This window comes from Phoxinus phoxinus, assembly GCF_949152265.1.
Source record: "Phoxinus phoxinus genome assembly, chromosome: 3".
NCBI lineage: Eukaryota > Metazoa > Chordata > Actinopteri > Cypriniformes > Leuciscidae > Phoxinus > Phoxinus phoxinus.
The window spans coordinates 38,998,623-39,019,134 of record NC_136878.1 but is presented as its reverse complement, the minus strand read 5'-3'; the positions used below and the strand labels follow the sequence as shown (position 1 = coordinate 39,019,134).

The window sequence follows — 20,512 nt, the reverse complement described above, 5'->3', positions numbered from 1 at the left end:
GTTTTCTACTGGGAGGCAATGAAGTGGACTATTAGGTCAAATAGAAATTTCTTAAAAATCACTTGTGGTTTATATGTTTAACAGAAACATCCTCTTACATCATCTTGTGTTTATTTGGTTGCTTCTATAGAGAGTAAAACTACCCATTAAGCAAAGTGTAAGTTCGCCACATTTTAACCTGCTTTGTATTATTGGTAGTCATACTGTCGGTAGTATGTAAATTAACAACGTATACTCTTTCTATGTGTTAGCTAGACTGATAAACTTCCGACGCAGTTTCAAAAATGCGGAAGGCCCAATCTGTAGTTTTTACGAAAGCCAAACGTGTTTAGTTAGCTCTAGGGCTTTTGTGTAATCTACAGATTGTATTTCCACATTTTATGTATTCCTGCCCAGAGACATTCTGATCGACAGGGGGTTATTAAAAAAAACTGTTATTTTATGAGTATGTTTATCACTGAAAATTGTATTGCACTTTCTTTGTCTACTATTTAAACAGCATTTTTGGTAAAAATACTATGGCAACACCTTTCTTACTGGCACGCGATGGCATTTTGCTTTAGGGAGTTGGGCAGAAGGTGCTCCCCATTCCTCTTCTTCCTAATTAACTTTAAGGTTTCTTCCTCTCTGTTTGGTATTAAAATACTGTGTTCGTAGTCATCCAGTTTGTAATGGCAACTACAAACGTGAAGGTTTTTCAGAATTTTTTTGTCTCTGCATTCTCTCCATATTTATAATTCTTTGCAACCTTTTGCCACTGCCTAATATAACTGGACTTTCCAGTGAAACCGTCAGACTACTCTCTGGTGACACATGGGGCCCTATTTTAACGATCTGAAACGCAAGTATCAAACGCGAAACGCAAGTAACTTTGTGGGCGGGTCTCGGCTGTTGATATTATACCAGCAGGATAAATGAATCGTGCGCCCGACACAAATCTAAAATGGGTTGGTCTGAAGTAACTTCATTATTCATAGGTGTGGTTTGGGCGTAACGTGAAATAAACCAGTCAGAGCGTCATCTCACATTCCCTTTAAGAGCAGGCGCGCTTGTTCCATGGCAGATTGCTATTATAACGGCGGATTTGCCAGCGCACGCCAGGAGCGGTTCACAGCCGAGGAGACCGACGTTCTCATCATGGCCGTAAAAGACAGAGAAGTGACATTGTATGGGGATGGGAGAAACCCACCCAAATTAGCTTCGGTTAAACAGGCGTATAATAATTTGGGTAAATGTGTAAGCTAGATTTATTTTTTCACATCTTCATGGACACAACAATGATTTCTCTCGTGTGTTAATATTTTTCCTTGTAATGTATGATTTGTAAAAATGAAAACTGTTGCGTTTGTGTAGCCTGGCTCCGCCCTCCTACGTACTTCCGCTCAATTTTCATTTTCCTTCAGTACTAGGTCTGGGATTGTGTTGTATTCTTTGGTTTTCTCAAATAAAAATTTCACCGGTCCAATCAGCGAACAGAGGGAGTGGCTGAGAACGATGACGTTGATGCCGTGCGTATGGCAGCGGAGAAAGATGCGAGCGATCACTGATCACTACACAGCATTTGCGGCAGATCCGAATCGAGCGCAGCGGCGTATTGTTAATGATTAGACCCAGCTTCGACAGTTGACTGGATACATTATCACTGTCCTTAGTGTCAAATATACATTTAGAATTTGTAATTGTTCCGTGAATTCTTAAATTCGAAGAACAAAACCTACAGCTCTCGTTGACAGGCATCTTATTCTAAACACAATCCTCTGATCATTCGGATACGTGTTTACGGCCGGCGCATGACATACGTCATGATGACCAAACGTTAGCGATTGGTTATGGCAGATCCTGAGTGGCTCTGGGCAGATCCAATAGTTTTAAACTTCAACAGAGTACCCGCCTACAAGTAAGGTTAACGCTTGTCAATGGAGAGAGGCAGATGGAGAAATAGCACCAGGGAACGTTTGCGCCGGAACACGCCTCCTCTTTTCGCTGTACCACCCCCAACCAGCCAGATTTAAACTTTTTTTGCCTTTTCTACTGCATAGACAGCCATGTTTCATTGAAAGCCTTTTTTATCAGTGGTGAATTCCCCCTTTAAAGTGCCCCTATTGTACTTTTTTGGATATTACCTTAAATTCAGTGTGTTATATAGCTGTTTGTGAATGTAAAATGTCAGCAAGTTTTAAAGATTAAAGTGCATGACAAATAAAGTTATTGTCTCCCAAAGAAAGAACCGCTTCTGAACTGTCGTCAGTAGGCTAATTCCAGTCTCAGTTGTGTAACAGTTGTTTCACACCGACAATTAAAAAGAAAAAGTAGCCTACAAGAATAGCATTTTAATGTAGGCCTATTTATGAATAAATGAATACATCTGAACAAATGTGAGAGTCGTGTAACTGACGCAGATATATAATATATCATGTAAATATGGTGAAACAACTGTCCTAATATCATTATGGATAAAAGCCTCTTTTGAAAAGAGAAGAAAAGTGGTTTGGCTTGCTTTAGGCCTATTTATTTATTTGAAAAAGCATTATTGCGTTACCAGTTTATTTATTTATTATAATAATTATATTTATTATATAAATATTATAAATATATTTATTTAAGAAGTTTGGCATTATCATTTGTATTTATTTATTATGATAACTGTATTTATTTAAAACAAAATGTCTGCCATATCAAAGTCATGTGGTGTGACCAACATGCAGAATGAAAACAGGAAAGGATATTATAGGGAGGATCCCTGCAGGGGTCACTTAAAATATCAAAACAAGGTTGGTTCAATTTGTCAAATATAATATGGTGTGACTCTCCAAAATTGTAATGATATTTATGAATTAATCAAATTATTCATCATGTATAAACACTTTTTAACTTAGAAAAATAGCCTACATTTTAAACCGTTTTTGATGCATTTAAGAAATTGACCGTTCGCAAAGTTTTTTTTGTAGAAAAATGTAAGAAAAATATAGTTACAAGCCTCTGTAACAATGTTAAAGGTTCAGGGAAGAAGCAGGGAGAATTGGCAAACGTTCAATGCAACTTTAATCACAAAATAAACCATCACAAAATAAACCAGCAACAGAATGAAAGTAAAACGGCAGCCCCTGGCGTGCAGGTGACGCTATTTAGCAATTGCGCCACCGGCGTCCTCGCTCCATTCCCGCGGCTCTTGGCCCCGCCCTGCTTGCCACATTACGTTTTAGCATCATTACATTTAAACTTTTATTAAAAATGGTTAAAAGTTTATCAAAACCATTTGAAACAAGCATGAATACAATACAAAGAGTAGCCTACAACTTGGCACATGTGCTTCAACTAACCAGTCATTATTTCTACTCATACCCTCTCTCAGCAGCAGCAGCAACAATGCAGACCTGAGCGGCACACCCCATTGAGTGAGAGAGAGAGACCGCGTGCCTTGCGAGTAAGATGGGGTTTGGCCAGGACCTGCGCAACTCCCACGAGGGTCTGATGAAGCTGCAGGACTGGGAGCTGAAGCTGCTGGAGACGGTGAAGCGCTTCATGACCTTACGGGTGAAGAGCGACAAGGAATATGCATCGCTCCTGCTCAACATCAGCCAGCAGGTGGACAAGCATGACAACACTTCTCAGATCAACTATGTCAGCAACATCTCCAAGGTAACAGCCTTCTGGTCCTTTCCGCTGCATTATGGGTAGCTGATGCTTATGATTTTTTTATGCTCAGTACCTGCAACGTTCTCTCTCTGTTTTTTGTCTTGTCATCTCAATCTCTTTATCTCTTTGTTTGTTTCTCACATTCATTCACCCACACACATACTTTCTTATTCTATCGCTTTGTATCATCATGTGGTTGTTGTTATCAGTCATGGACTCACATGGTGCAGCAGACAGAGCAGTTGAGCAAGATTATGAAGTGTCACGCTGAGGAGCTCAACTCAGGGCCTCTCCACCGCCTCACCATGATGATCAAAGACAAGCAGCAGGTGAAGAAGAGTTACCAAAGCCTCCACCAGCAGATCGAGTCTGAAATGAACAAGGTGAGCCTTTGTATAGATCACCACTGCCGTTTCAGGGAGCATCTGTTTGATGGGTCAGTTTTGACTTGGCTTCTGACCCCCACAGGTAACCAAATGTGATCTTGAGAAGTTGAAATGCACCTACAGGCAGTTATCTAAGGATGCTGTTTTAGCAAGAGACAAATATAAGGAGGCCATGGTAAAAGGTAAGGTGTTTGTTTATTCTCTGTTCTCTCAAATAATAAACCGATTATGTCCAATTCACAACAAAATTACTCTTATGAACCTGTTTTAATGAGTCTGTCAAGTGCATGAACAGTTTAAGTGAAGACCTGTCCCAATACCCACACTTGCGGTCTTGGCCACTTGAGAGCTCAGTTCCTCTTAAAATGGGTCATGACGTGAGAAATCCAATTTTCCTTGATCTTTTGATCTTGTAAGAGGTCTTTGTTTGTACCATTAAAACATCCTGCAAGTTTCATATCTTAAAGCATCCTCCTCATTATAAACATTATGTAACCAAGCTCCGAAAAAGTCTCTTTTGGATGTGGTGGGATCTGATGTAGCATGCAAGATGTGAATACATCAGCAAATGACTGCCTCTTGAGCAAGACGAATCATTATACATCACACCATAGGCCCCGCCCACTGGCGTACAGTCGCTTGACGTCTGACACCTGTCTCTTCAAAAGCAATTAAGAACCCATTATAATCACTAACGCTGTCTACACTGGATACAGCATATAGATGCCCATTAAATTTCTGACATACTCCCACACGCTTGAATCTACTGACAAGAGGACAAATGGAAGAGTAAAAGAACGTTGGCTTTGACACGTCCTGTTTAAACAGCTCGTTTGCATCCGGAACAAGTGAATGGATTACTTTTATGAAGCCCAAGATTGAGTCGGAGTATTATATGTGATGCGATCTGGGAAAACCCACCACATGGTGAAATTTGACATGTTACAGGTTTTGATACCTTATTAAAGCTGGGTTCAAGCCCTTTCTAAATCGCTTTTTATTTCTTTCATCGTTTGTCTGTAACAAAAGTTATGGTTATCTGAAGTCGGCTGATCACTATGATTTTCAAGAACGGAATTTTGAGAAAAACGGGTTTGATTAACGGGCGATTTTTTTAAATATATTGTTTTGCACCTTCAATCCGCCGTGCGTGTTCTTTAAGAGAAAGACTGCCACTATAAATCGCTCATTCCCATCATTCATGACCTGGAACTCGCGTGGCCCAAAATTGCTAAATATTGAGAACAACTTTCTAATGTAAGTTAAAGGAATGTCTATTTTTTGCAAAACATTTGCAACTGCTTTTTAGAAGCACCGCAATTACTAAATTGTATCATCTGTTCCATATAGATTACTGAAAAGACATTTAAAAGTTTATTTAAAAGTGTTGAAGATTAAAATGTGTAAATAAAGCTCTGTAAAAACTTTACTTTCAACTTTACATTTTTATGCTGTAAGTGTGTCCCATCAGCTTATCAAAAGGTCTACACATGCTTGTGGAATTCATACCCATTTGAATACAATATACAAGTGCTCAAGTCCCTCAGACTCGCTCACTCAGTTATTCTCCTATAACTTGAATCTTGAGTAATTTATCAGGTTTATCTGATGAACGGAGAACTATTACTGTGATGTGCAATGAAGGTTTGTCTGTCTAATTTTGGTCTCCAGTTACTCACCTTCATGTCGGTCCAAAGACTTTCATCTATACAATATTTAATGATTACCATATCTGGTACTTCTGCAGACATTGTCATTTTTAAACTTTATTTACGGAAACTATGACTGGCAATATATGAAAAAAAAAATATATATATATATATTATATTTTTATATATATATATATATATATATTTTTTTTTTTTAATAATTAAATTCTATAATCACTGAAGATTCAATATCTGAATGTTATTCAGGGTTTACATTTTTACAACAATTAATTTACTAGACTGTAGTAGTCATTTGTGATAACAGTTTATTTTTTTCAAAAATAACTTCTACCCAACATCATTTTAGAGCATTACAACAAAGATTGACCCTGCAGTGGTCTGACATAACTAGAAAAAAATTCCCATGACCTTTTAAGATTTAGTTGAATTTCCAGGTCTAGAAATCACTCCTTTAAAATGCCCTCATATATCTAGGTTTTCCAAGACAGTAGGAAACCTGGTTCTTAAATACAGTTGTTGAGGGAATTAATTAAATAAGAAATATAATCTCAGTTTACATCCTGATTTTGTTTGAAGTGAAATGTTCAAACATTTCAAACATAAAGTGTATGGTAGTTTTAGTGCATTTTTTATGTGGAATTCAATGCTGTACCAAGCTGAATGTTGGATAGGAGAACAATGTGAAGAGTAAAAAAAAAAAAAAAGGATCTTAGTATAAACAAACAGTAAATACCAGTATCGTTTGACCACTACTTACAACTGCTCATATAACAAATCTGCAGTTTTCAAAGGCTTACACAACACAACATTAGCCTTCTGAGGACTTCTCCTTTGACTTTCATCTCACCGCCACAATTGCTTTCATCTCCTCTGCAGGCAAAGAGACGGAGAAAGCCCGTGAGCGCTATGACAAAGCCACCATGAAACTGCATAACCTGCACAACCAGTACGTGCTGGCAGTGAAAAGCGCGCAGCTACATCAGGAGCACCACCATGAGACTGCACTGCCTCTGCTGCTGGACTCCCTGCAGAAGATGCAGGAGGAGATGATCAATGCACTGTGAGTGGACCAGATTACACTTCTGGTGTATTTCCTCTTCTAGTTGTTCCTGTAGCTCAAACAGTAGAGCATGGTGCTAGTAGCAATAACAAGGACCAGGTCATGGGTTCAATTCCCAGAGAATGAACGAACTGATAAAATATATCCCCTCAATGGAATACAAGTCGATTTGGATAAGAGCATCTGCTAAATGCATAAATGTACATGTCTACAGTACATGCCACATGTTGATTACCACACAGATAATCTTTTTAGCCTTTCCATCAGTTTTCAAAAACAATAGAAACAATATAGCTGCATGCAGCATATAAGGGGCCAAGCACTATAGAGGCAAAATTATGAGCAAGCATTACAGCGCGCATCAGACCAACTGCTTAAATTATTAAAAAGGCATTTAGAGACAATTTTAGCAAAATGGTTGAAAACCCATACATTTAATCACTTTCAATGTGACATAATTGACCCTTCGCACGGAGTTTGATTGGCAGGTGATCTGACCAATCATACTTTGCCATCCGCCATTTTGTCCGACAAAGCAGTCAGGAGAGTTAGTAGATTAACATGGGAGGATTTGAACTTGAAAAACGGAGTGTCATGATGCCTTTCCGCGGTTAAAACAACATTCCTTCTGATGTTCATTCATGTTTATTTGATGCTATAAATGAACTAGAAGCAAGACTTTGTTTAACATCAAAAGTAACCGAAAAGTAACCTGGTCTGTCCTGTCTGTCAGTTCGTTGTCAGTGTCCTCTCTGCTCCGCGATGTATTTTTCACTGCGTGAGAACATGGTGTGGCGTGAGAACGGCTTTGCAAACGGTCAATTGGGACATGGACTCTCTTGTAATTTATCTGTTTATTGCTTATTACGTTTGACCAATAGGTGGTGCCGACACCAATTTGATCTGCCTCAGATGCAGTTTGGCTTCATGCCATCAAATTTGTTGGTGGTAAACAAAAACGGTTTTGCCTATTTAAATGAAGTCCATAACTTTTTGCATAGTAGAATTTGTTAAAAATTGGATCAACAGTCTAGGAACAATTAGAAAAAGTAGATAAAAAAACATGTTTTTGGAATTGGTATTGATTTTTTTGGTATGATCCATGGGATCTATCAAGACCAGTCTCATGACACTAGGCTAAACTAATCAAAAGCTATTAGTGTTTTTTTAATTTCATAATATATTTCATAATAATTTTTGACCACAAAATGACACTGCCCTGAAACTTTTTGAGTCCCTCCAGGGCATTGTGTCGAAGACAAATAGCGAGTTTTGAAACGGTATGCTAATGAGTTAGTAAAATATAACATTTCACAACAAAATTTAAAATAGCCTACATGGGAAAATTGGGTATCTTTCAACTTGTTATGCCGCTCCGAATCTAAAGGGACCAGTCTTGTGATTTTTGGCCAGACTTTTCAGAAGTTGTAAGCAAAAATAGCATTTTTAATATCTCTTAACAACTAGGTGGCACTATGCCAAAACAGTCATTTGTTGTGGTGTCTGAGACCATAGTGGACGTCATTGAGTTGAGGGTTTAAGGGGGTGATTTCAGATTCAGCTCAAGTTTGATCTGACTTAGAGATATAGGACCACATCCACTTTTGCGTCATCTGTGTTGAATTTATTTGAAAGTTATTCTGAGAACTCTGTTTTTTTCCATGTTTTTTTTGTTGCCATGGTCTGAAGATATGGTAGATTTTTGTGAAAATGAGCAACGTCCTAGGAGGAGTTAAAAAAAGTAAGTTTTTAGGAGAATTCAAAATGGTGGGGACCTTTTTTTATTTTGTTCATCTTGAGTCAAGGAATCAGAGGAAAAAAATAATTGTTTCTAGCCATGACAGTTCAAAAGTTATTAGCGTAAACGTGTGCAACTTTGGACAGTTGGTGGCGCTAGAGGGATTGAGTTATAGGACTCCAAAATCGCTGTGATTCTATTGGCTGCCATAGAGGGACAGAAGAACACTACTAACGATTACAATAAGTGCCTACACACCTTCGGTGCTTGGCCCCTAAAAATGCTTCTTAAAATTGAAGCCTATAAATACCAGAGGATTCAAAAGTAAAACTCCAAAGCACCTTATATTGTCACTGAACTGTGAGTTTGTCTAAATGGTCCTTTTGAGATAGAACTACTTTTCTAGATGAAGGAAAGATTTTAGTCATTTCCATGTAGAACTGAAGAAAATTTTGTCTAGTTAAGGTTTAGTGTAATTAATTTTCAGTTGTTCATATGGCAGTGTGTATTTGAAGATACACAGTTAAAAAAACATATCATTTACAACACTATTCAAAGGTTTAGAGTCGGTAAGACTTTTTAATAGGGGCGTAACGATACCCCTCGTGTCACGGCGATTCGATGCATATCACAATACTGAGCTCACGATACGATATTATTGCGATACTCCAAGACATATGGTAAAAGGTTAACAAAAAAATGTACTGTTGAATAAAACTGTTGGATTTACATTGGGGGGTGGAAATGAATCGGCTTGGACTTAGTGCTGGTAACCCAATGCACAGGACAATGGTGACACCAGAATAAAAAATATTGATGAATTTGAAGCTGAAAATACAGAATTATTTTAGACGAACATGCTTGCACTCTGTCACTGGCTAGACATATTTAAATGAATAACATTTGGCCTTATCAGGACCCACAAATATCCCCCCATTGCATTATATATAGTAGTTTAATGTAGTTCTGACACTAAAACTCTGTAAACCAGAAATGTTCATTTTGGGTCAATTATACACAATACATATTGTCATTATCCACGATACTATTGTATTGATGCATTTTTGTATTCCGATATATTGTGACACGGTATATTGTTACACCCCCACTTTTTAATCTTTTTGAAAGTCTCTTCTGCTTATCAAGGCTTCATTTATTTGAGCAGAAAACAGTAAAAAGAGTAATAGGCCTATATTGTTTTCGATTTTATTATATTTTAAAATGTCTTTTTTTCCTGTGATGACAAAGCTGAATTACTACTTAATACTCCAGTCTTCAGAGTCACATGATCCTTCATAAAACATTCTAATATGCTGATATTAGAGCTCAAGAAAGTTTTCTTATTATTATCAATGTTAAAAAAAACATTCTGATGCTTTATTTGTGGAAACTAATGCAGTTTTTTCAGGATTCGTTGATGAATTGAAATTAAAGGAACAGTATTTTTTTGGTAACATTATACATGATTTGCTGTGTCTGATCAGTTAAATGTGTTTTTGCTGAATAAAAGTTAGTTTCTTAAAAAAAAAAAAACGTTTCAATGGTAGTGTATATATGAGGATTAAACAATTTAATAACAATATACAATTTAAGCATTTAAGATGGTTGTAGTTAAATTAGAATAGAGCTTCCCCAACTGTGGAGGGCAGTGTGGTCCTCCCACTGTACTGTGCCTGGTTGTTGTGAATGCTTGGACTGCCACGTGTATTTAAATCTTTTGGTATAGACCTTGCGCAACCAGTTCAGCTCCACCAGAACCCTTACTGCATGCTGTAGCCTCAATCCAATATCTCATAGCTGTCAGAGGATTAGCAGAGAACAGAAGTCTCTTTGGGTTTTTTCCTTTCCTAAGCTGTTTTTTAATCACAGTTTGCAGTAATCTGATGTGGAGGTTAATCCACACGAAGGAAACAATTGCAAGAGCCTTCTGGGATTGATTTAGAGCGCACCACTGATTTATATATGACCATTCGGTATGGGTCAAACAAGCCATAAATTCAGGGGGAAAGTTTTATGTTCAGAACCACTGACTAGTGTAACTGTTAGTTCATTTTAAAAATGATAAATAGTAGATTTTAGTTTACCTAATCAGGAATGTAATAGATTTGTTCAAATGTCTAACCTTAAAGGGATTAAAGATCATTTAATAATTTACTTACCCTCAAGTTGTTCCAAACCTGTATGCATTTCTTTCTTCTACTGAACACAAAGGAATATATTTTGAAGGATGTTGGAAACCAAACAGTTGATGGGTCCCATTGACTTCCATAGAATGAAAAAAAAAACAGTGGAAGTCAATGTAACTTCAACTGTTTGGTTTCTGACATTCTTCAAAATATCTTCTTTTGCGTTCAGCAGAAGAAAGAAATGCATACCGGTATGCATTTAAGTATGGCTTCAATATGCACCACTACAATTTAAATAGTTTAACTCATCTTAATGAAATGGCACATTCATAAATGTTCTAACAATGATTTTAATTTTTACTGTTCTAGTAAGGGGATTCTGGAGGAGTACAGTGAAATCACCAGCCTATTAACAGATGAAATAGTGAAGGTCCACAAAGAAATACACACTTCCATCGACCAAATCGATCCACTGTCAGAGTATGACAACTTCATCGAAATTTATAAGTAAGGCACTTGTGGGGGAAAAAAATCAAACTGATTATAATGTTTTTAAGGAGTGAATAATTTGTTAACACTTAACAATAAGGTTCAATTTGTTATGAACTAATTTCATTAGTTAACACGAACTAACAATGAACAAAAATTCTACAGCATCTTAGTTAGTTAATTTCAACATAACTTGTACATTAAAATCAAAAAGTTGTATTTGTTAACATGAACTGTGAACTAACATGAACAAACAATGAACAGCTGCATTTTTATTAGTCAACATTAAGAAAGATGAATAAATACTGTAACAAATATATTGTTCATTGTTAGTTCATGTTAGTTGATGTATAAACTATAAGAAGAAATGAGACCTTATTGTCAAGTGCTATTCATAATTCTATTAAAGTTTTTTTAAAAGAACTAAACATTTAGTATGTACTTTGTATTTGTAAATACTAATATTGAAATAATAGACTGCATATTTTTAGAATTTAAATATATATTTTTGTCAGAAATGTTTCCAATAACTTTGACATCCCCTCAATTTCCATTTCAACAGATCACCAGAAGACAAAGAACCAAATGTAGAATTTGATGCAACGCTGTTAGACGAAACCGAGAATCTTCAAGCAAATGAGATTCTGTGGAATAATTTGACGGCAGACAGTTTACAAGCCATGTGAGTTGCTAATTTCTCAGTCACGTAAGATAGATCACATATTAATACAAATTTGCATAACTGCCTGGTAGCGTTAGGTGAACATTGATGAGTTTTAGCTATTTCCACAGTCTCTATGTTCTGGAACAACAGCTGTTTTTTATGTTACCAGTCATAAGTGGTAAACCTGGTATGGCAGTTAAAATGGTAAAGGTGTGTGTTTGACTGATCTCAGGCTGAAGTCAACCTCAGAGGAGCTGCTCGTGACCCAGCAAAGTCTGCGCAGCAAAGAAGAACTCATGCTGGACCTGGAGAACAAGATAGAGGAATCTACCAAAACCTATGAGAAGAAATCTGAGTAAGAAAATTAAGTACTTTAGAGGATACTTCAGCATTTAGCATTAAGCTTTGTATCAGTAGAAAACCTGTAGTATTTTCAAATTACAATGCTTCCCTCCCTCATGTCCCCCTGAGATGAGAGATTTATGTATTTTTTGTCTGGAAAAAATCCTCAGATGACGCAAAAATCGTCATTTTGCGTCATCGGAGGATTTTTTGGCCAGAGGCTCGAGACTACAGCCAGTAGTAGAAGCTGTTCCGCATGTTTTCTAGCCGCCCATAGAGGGTGGGATCTCACTCACAGAATGTACAAACAGTGTCAGCCATCTTTTTTTTTGGAAGCTAAGCTAACAGGCTCTTGTTCTGTGGAGAAAGCCGAGTAGTAGGGGTTACCATACATCCTTTTTCCCGGACATGTCCGGCCGTCGAGATCGTCCAAAATGTCCGGGATTCGGCTTTTGTTTTCTACAGTTGCCATTCATTGTTTACATGCACACCTTTTGTTTCAATCTAACTGAATTAATTCCGATTGGTGAATCTGAATGTAGTGTTTACATGAACGCTCAACAAGTTATCGGTTGATGTGCGTTTTAGCATTGCTAAGAAAATTCCCGCTCCTCCGTGAGAGATACAAGACCAGTGCGTCTCACAGATGCCGCTCATCAGTAATCACGCCACCGGCCTCGCGTCGTTCTCCTGCGGCCCTCAGCCGTGTCCTGCTCGCCACAGTAAACATAATGAATGGTGACTGTAGAATGCAAAAGCCGACATTTTGGGCCAATTTCGGACAATCCCGGGCAGACTTGTCACGGAGACTCATGATAAAACGGCGTCTTTTAAGCTTCAAATCAACTAGTAGCCTAGCCTTGTTGTTTAACTGCACTCTTACCGGTAGGCGTGGCTTGGGAATGGCCTCGTAGGGCAGCGAAGCAAGTGCAGTCTGGGAGTTGTTGTCTTTCATCCACATGAAAATACATTTTCTGGCTTTTCTCAGTCTAGGCTCCAAATTAAAAAATAATTTCACATTTCTACTACATAAATGACCCATTTTAAATACACATTCATCTTTCCAGAGGTGAAGTATCCCTTTAACTACCACACAAATGATATGAGCTCGGGATGTCGTCTCTTAGACCTGTGGTTCTCAGCCAGGCAAACTGCCAAGGAGGCCACAAGATAATTATATTTAAAAAGTAATGCTAAAAAATTGAATAGAAATTCAGAAACTGAAATCATATTTTTCCTCGTCAATGTCCATGTTGGTTTACACTAGTTGTGACTTTTTAATTCCGGAGTTATACAGTATGAAGCAGCAGTTGTTGTTTTTTTCCACTGAATGCATTATTTGACTGAATGTCCATTCATGGTCATGTCAGCTATAACAATGGATGCAGTAGTGAAGTGTGGAGAACTCAAGTGTTTCCATAGAGATTCATTAGGCTGAGCAGAGCGCTCCGTGTTGACCTCAGCACCTCTGTGAAGATGAAAGGGCTCGGACTGATGGAGCGCAGTGAACTGGATGGATGAGGATTTGTCCAGCTTCAGCACATTCTTTAAGGTCTGCTGGGTAATCCGGTACAAGAGATGCTGATATAATCACCTCTGCAAACTGAAATGAGCCGCACTGCTGCTCAGCTCTACACCTGAACTACTTCATGCCAGTTCAGCCAGCTGAACTCAATGCTGATGTCTGCAATCATTTATATTTATATTTAATCATATATGTTAACGTAAAATTTAACTTGGGCTGAAAATCTAAATTAAAATTCATGACAATCAAGTTTGTAGGAAGTCTGCATGTAAAAAAGGACACATTTAATTAATGGCTTAATGGTTAAAAAAGAGTACTTCTTAATTAGTTGCATTAATTTATTAACCCTGTATTGCCTGATATGAAATAATAGTCAGGAAAATCAAGATTTTTTTTTTTTTTTAATGGAACAGTTTGATGAACCTTTGGACAAAATCTAAAGAAAAATCTAAAAGGGTTGCATTTTTTGTGTGCGTCATATTTGATACGTCAGGCTTTTATGGCTCATATAGTAAAAATATGGAACTCACACTTGAAGAGGAAAAAAACACCTCAATTTTATTGAGAGGCCCAAACTGAACAAAAATATGCAATTTGGTGCAGTTTTTGATGAAATTCGGATCATTTGAAAAGTAATCAAAGAGAATGCAATGCAATCCAATGATGATTGAGTACAAATACATGTTCTTTAAAAGCTTGATGTATCATATTTGATACTCATATTTATGAGTTTTCAAAAAAAAAAGATTTTAAAAGAATTTATGCAACAGGTTATTCAGCAAAGTTTTGAGTATGTTAATAATTTAGAGGCCTTTTAAATTTGCGTATGAAAAATGATACAGTAAGCTTGATAGGATTAAAGCTGTCTTTGTAATGTTTTGTAGTTTCAGTGGTTGCATTTTGGTGACGTTTTGGAGGTTTTGTAGTAAAATTGATTACAGAAATGAACTTGACAGTGCGTCTGCCTCTGACATACAGAAAAAAATCCTTAAAAAGAGATTAAAAAGAAGCGTTCATCGTGGATTGAACACTGTGATCTCTCTCTCTCTCTTTCCAGTGTGGTGTTGTTACTCTGTCAGAAGCATTCTCTGGAGGAGTTGAGACAGACGGTCCAGCTGCTGCGCTGCTCGGAGGCCAAACTCACGGCACAGAGAGAACTACTGGAGCAGAAGATGCAGGAGAACGAGGGCAAAGAACCACCGCCTGTCGTCAATTACGAAGAGGACGCCCGCTCCGTCAACTCAATGGTAAGGCATCGCTTGGAGCTGCGTCCCAATTCGCACACTACCTCCTTATTAAAGAGTACAGAGATTAGAATTTGTGCCTCTCAAATTAGAGCACATTAAAAATGGTATGCAAGAGGTGCCCAGATGATGTACTATTTCCCGTGGATTTTTGACGTGTGTCCATGCTCATGCTCATTTGAGCTCATATTAGCCACATCCCCCCCGATGGAAGACGAGGACTTTGTGACGGTAAGTTAATTTCAGTTGCAGAATGGTCAAGGTTAAAGCTGCTTGCACAGCGGCTTTGCAATGTATAAACCTAAAAGTTAAAGGGGTCATTACTCATTACTAGTTATAAATTATGACTTCCTGGTCTGGAGGTAACCTTTTTGCTTCAGACTTTCATAAAGTCCTCAGGACAAAATTAGCCATGGCAAAAAATTGTTGGGGAAAAGTCCCAGTGGTAAATTACATCTGTACTCGAGTAACAACTGTTTTTTTAATAACAGTTTTTTTCCTGGTTATATGAACCAAACAATGAGGAAATAAATATCACACACACAAAAAAAAAAGTAGCATATTGTAGGTGTTTAATAAGGTGGTAATTATTTTAGTTAATCTCTGTAAAAAATAATAATAAATTTACTATAGATTTACTTTTAATTTACACTTTTCAAATGGAATATGTGTGTAGTCAGTAGTCTGGGCAAGTAAACATGAGATAAATGTTACATTTCAAATCATATCATTTTAAATACCGGTAATGTAATACTTAAGACTGTTAATAATTGCAAGTCATACAAGGGAATAATAATCTCTAATATGCATGTTAAATCATAATTACTGCCATACCGGCATATCATTTACAGGGTTTATGCAGGTCTTAAAAAGTCATAGTCCCCCATGTAGACAATAATTTTATCCATTAAAACTCCTCTTTGAACAGCAAAATTACATATTTAAAAAAAAGTATTAATGCCTTAAAATAGTTTGAATGTAACTCTACACACTTGCTTCATTTAGTATACTTGGATCAATAAATATGCAAATTAGCTCCTCACTCACACCAGCTCAGAGATCCACTCGGTCAACTCAAGTTACTATAGTAAACACTGCACAATGGTATCGCTCTTTACAACGTCTGACACATAATGGTAATTCATATGATTAGCCTTTTGCTTGACTACGTTATTAAACAGCTAATGTTATCTTTAATAATGTGTTGCTAATGTTACACAATCCATGTTCCTGTTCGCCATCTCAGTCTGCCTTTTAAAAATCAGTATCCTTAGAATTAGAAACGCTTTGAACATCATAGAAAGGCATATAGTTCATCATGACATAATATACATCTTATACACAATTCATCCGCTATATTGCTAAATGTACACAATTTTTCATATCAACAGAAAAATATACTGGTATTGAGACTCCCCTGCTTCAGAGAGAAGTTATTGATATGCTAAAGTTTACAAATATCTAAACGTTCCAATACAATTATCTACATATACCTGAGATGCAAAATTAAGATATGAAGTCTGTTTTCTGAGAAATTGAACAAAATTGAGTGAGTTTACACTTGAAACAAAAATCCGTCAATGAGGAAATAAAACTTTGAATTAAGAGGATTTTTCCGACAATCAGAAACTCACTTAATTTTGATCGGGTTCATAGAAAACAAGACGTTTTTTAATGCTGGAGGGTAGGATCTGATTGCAGTAATAATATTTGTTAACAAAATAACACAAGGAGCAGACCATCTAGTACCAGAAAACAAGAATAAAGGACACAAACAAAACAGCCATGTAGGACAAGACTTGACATGGGAACATACTGGGGTTTAAATACACAGGATAACAAGGAGCTAACAAGAGACAGGTGGAGGTGATTAATCGTCATGGAAACAAACAAGGGTAACTATGGGAACAAACAAGGTATCATGGAACCAATCACAGGTGAAACACTGAAACAAGGGGAGCAGAAAATACACTTCAAAATAAAAGTCCTACAACACAAGACAGGAATGTAACACTTCTTATGTAATTAATTCTGCTTCTCAAGTAAATGTATCTTGATTTCAGAATCTTTAGAAATTTGCACTGTGAAACAATATAAAAGTACTGAGAACATCAAGAAAAACTACTTTGCAGTATATAGATTTTTTTAGCGTTGCTAACTCATTGTGTTTCTCCCCTAGACATTTACATATTGACATGTTGTTCCCTTCACTTTATTCCTGACATTTTTTTTATTTGGTTTGTGCTGTGATTTTATTTCAAGATATATGTGCATTTTGTTGTGTAATATGAAGGTATAGTTTGATTTGACATGCTGCTGGTGTTGAAGCTGTCTGAAGAGGGCAGTGTGTCCTCAGTTTTATTGCTGTTTTTTTATTTTTTTATTGCTGCACAGTATGATTTATTAAGACTTTTAAAAATTTTAACTTTTACTGCAGGGATTGTAAATTAGATTTATTTTCTAAAAATGTGTCTGTTCAAATCTTTTACTTTTTGTATTAAAATATACTTGAACACGTGTATGATTTTTGTCTTACAAAACAGTGCTTTGGCTGTACCAAAAATCTGTGGGGTTAACATGGTACAATGTTTTATTATTATGGAATGTGAGTAATGGTCTATAAAGATATAGTTTTATCACTGTACCATGTCCCCCCAAAAAAACGTTTATAATACTTTTTCTGCTAGACTTGCACAAGTATTTGATTTGCCGTTTCATTACAACTTAGTCATGGACACGTACATTTTATTTCAGGATAAAAGCAAAGACAAGGTATCAAAGTTTGACACCCTCAGACACTCCATCGCTGGGATTATCCGCTCGCCCAAGTCTGTACTGGGCTCTTCATCAGTAAGTTTCAGAACCGAGTCTGCTGCTTTTTCCATCAACACTTCCTCATTTCTATCCTGACCTGTCATATTCTCTGCTTGACCTCCTGGGTTTTGTCCCTCTTCAGTTTTTCGATGTGATACCCACTAGTGAGAAACCGCTGGGTGAGCAAGAGTGGTATCACGGTGCCATTCCCAGGACAGAGGCCCAGGAGCTGCTGAGGCAGCAGGGAGACTTCCTGGTGCGCGAGAGCCACGGCAAACCTGGAGAATATGTGCTGTCTGTGTTTTCAGACGGACAGCGCAGACATTTCATCATTCAGTTTGCTGATGTGAGTACATTATCAGAAAGATGTGCGCCTCACTGACTCATTCAAATACTTTTTTTTTTGTCAGGTTAAATAATAAGTGAAGTAGTATGAAAACATTATATTATATTTATTTTTAAATATTTAAAAATACACCAAGTAATTATTTTATATTTTATTTTGAACTGTCTGACTTCATTTGCCTCTTTGTCTGCAGAATCAGTACAGATTTGAAGGCACTGGCTTCCCCACCATCCCACAGCTCATAGAGCATCATTACACGACTAAACAAGTCATCACCAAGAAATCTGGGGTCGTGCTCTTGAACCCCGTCATAAAGGTGAAACATTTTGTCTCTTTTCATTTTAACAAGCTGTTCTGCTCTCAGTAGTAATTTGCTGTGCCACTTCTGAGGCTATCACTGTATTTCCAATATGAAGCCATAAAGTTCCTTATTACAGAAATTCAGAGGGTACATTGCTCATTTCCCCTAACGTGTGCAACTACATTTGATATTAAATGGATGTCGTGCAGTGCAGTTCTCAAATCAACCTGTCCTGCTGATGTAAAGTCCTGTGTGCACTTTGATTTCTCTTTGGCTATGAAAAAAGATTGTAGTGGTTTAGAAAATTTCGCTTTAGACTCCTTTCTTGATAGTGGTCCGCACTGGCTGGATTCCCCCCGGGAAGTGTGTGCGTGTGTGTGTGCGTGTGTGTGTGTGCGTGTGTGTGTGCGTGTGTGTATATATCAGTCAGGTCGGATGATTACCTGCCATGCTGTTCCTCTGATGGGTTTTTGATGACAGGGGTAAAGCTCTCCATCCGAACATGTTGACTGAAATCATAATAGTGGTGATGTTGTTTCTGCTGCAGCACTCAAGAAACACTCTCACACCCCTGTGAATGCTGGGATATGTTCAGACTGTGTAGAGCTGCACATTTGATTGTCAAAATCGAAATTGTAATATGGTCATGTGTGATTATTAAACTGTAATTGAATTACAGATGAAGCATGTAGACTACTGTTTAAATGTTTGGGGCCAGTAAGAGTTTTTTATTAAAATAAATTAGTATTTCTATTTAGCGTTAAACGTTCGATTAAAAGGGAAATAAAGACATTTATAATGTTAAAATTTATTTATATTTATACAAATATATGCTGAAATATATCTTTCATTAACATTAAAAAAATCTTTCTAGCCCCAAACATTTATTCACGAGTGTACCTCATAAACTCCAAACAAACATGAGGCTCATAATGTGGTGTTTTTAGTGGGCCAGAGTGGACTGAAATATGTCCTCACAAACTCAACATATCTTGAGGGTCTCTGAGTTTGAGTTATTGAATTATTTTTCCATACACTTACATAATTCCAAGCATTTTTAACCATACTAGGTTATTATACAAATGTGATCGCCTGACACAGTTTCAATTTATCCGATTTTGACTGAGGAACATTCTGGAAATTATGAAAAAAATCTATAATATTTTAATATTAGATAATAATAATGTTGTTGATCATGTTGTTGTTATTATTATTATTTAACTTTATCGTTCCAAAAAAGTGCAAATGAGTGAAAACTGGCCTGTTATTACAAAAATTACAGCATTACAGCTGAACTCAAGCCACACTAAAAGATTTTTTAAAACTTATCCAATTTTCAAAATGTGACAGACCATAAACATAATTTTTTGGTTCCTCTAGTGTGTGGAGTGCTGTAATGTGACCAAGACAGCACACCACACACTTAACAGGTTCCATCCACAAACAACCAGAGTCCTGACTGTGAACACGGGAAATCTCGCAAGATCTCTCGTGGTCAAAGGTGACTTTAGACTAGAGTAAACAAATATGGTGGACGACGGGCGAGAAGAAATGGTAATATTTAGTGTTTGGACTGCTTTTTACAGAAAATTTGTGAGGGAAAAAAAAAGAAAAAGGTTGAGGTGAAGTTGTGGAGACAGGTCTTTCGTCAGCTTGCTTTCTGTTTGGCCACACAACAGGAATTCTGATGTTGAACATGTTGGATATTTGCGCCTTGAGAATGGTGTGGCTCCGACGTTCTTTCGAGCTGATTCAGTCACTAACACACATCCCACCACAGGAAAAACTGATAAGATAATCTGTAGAACCATCAAGATAATCATGACTTTACCTAGGATTGTCGGAAGGGGAGAATTGGGACCAAAATGGGCCCGATCATCCTGAAATTTGTGGGTGCTTTAAGCTAACCCAGAAATTCCATTGCTTGTTTCATTGCTTGAATAAGCATGTTGAGTGAAGTGCATTATTTTCCAGGCTAATGCCAATACTGCAGGTCACTCATCCTCATGACGTTTAGATGGCACTTTAATTGATGCTATTATCAATGTTGAGGTAAATGTCTGTTCTCATTGCCACTGCTGTAATGTTGAGGTTTTAGAAAGGGATTTTTCTTTTTTGTGTGTGTATGTTTTAATTCTCTTTGAACCTCTTTGAATCCTCTATTAGTTTGT

The 20,512-nt window shown here is 37.1% G+C and overlaps 1 protein-coding gene across 4 annotated transcripts in view; it reads left to right on the top strand.

Annotated features, from left to right (window-relative positions):
- Positions 1-20,512, top strand: part of fer (fer (fps/fes related) tyrosine kinase) — a 43,595-nt gene that overhangs the window by 6,596 nt on the left and 16,487 nt on the right. For 3 of the 4 annotated variants that reach the window (XM_079608760.1, XM_079608763.1, XM_079608762.1), the window contains 11 exons: positions 3,353-3,639; positions 3,846-4,019; positions 4,105-4,204; positions 6,569-6,752; positions 10,986-11,123; positions 11,668-11,787; positions 12,002-12,124; positions 14,694-14,883; positions 17,635-17,730; positions 17,837-18,040; positions 18,234-18,356. In XM_079608760.1, coding sequence (XP_079464886.1) covers positions 3,430-3,639; positions 3,846-4,019; positions 4,105-4,204; positions 6,569-6,752; positions 10,986-11,123; positions 11,668-11,787; positions 12,002-12,124; positions 14,694-14,883; positions 17,635-17,730; positions 17,837-18,040; positions 18,234-18,356 — 1,662 coding nt within the window. In that variant the 5' untranslated portion in view covers positions 3,353-3,429. The remainder of the gene's footprint in view (positions 1-3,352; positions 3,640-3,845; positions 4,020-4,104; positions 4,205-6,568; positions 6,753-10,985; positions 11,124-11,667; positions 11,788-12,001; positions 12,125-14,693; positions 14,884-17,634; positions 17,731-17,836; positions 18,041-18,233; positions 18,357-20,512) is intronic. The other variant, XM_079608761.1, reaches the window with a different exon arrangement.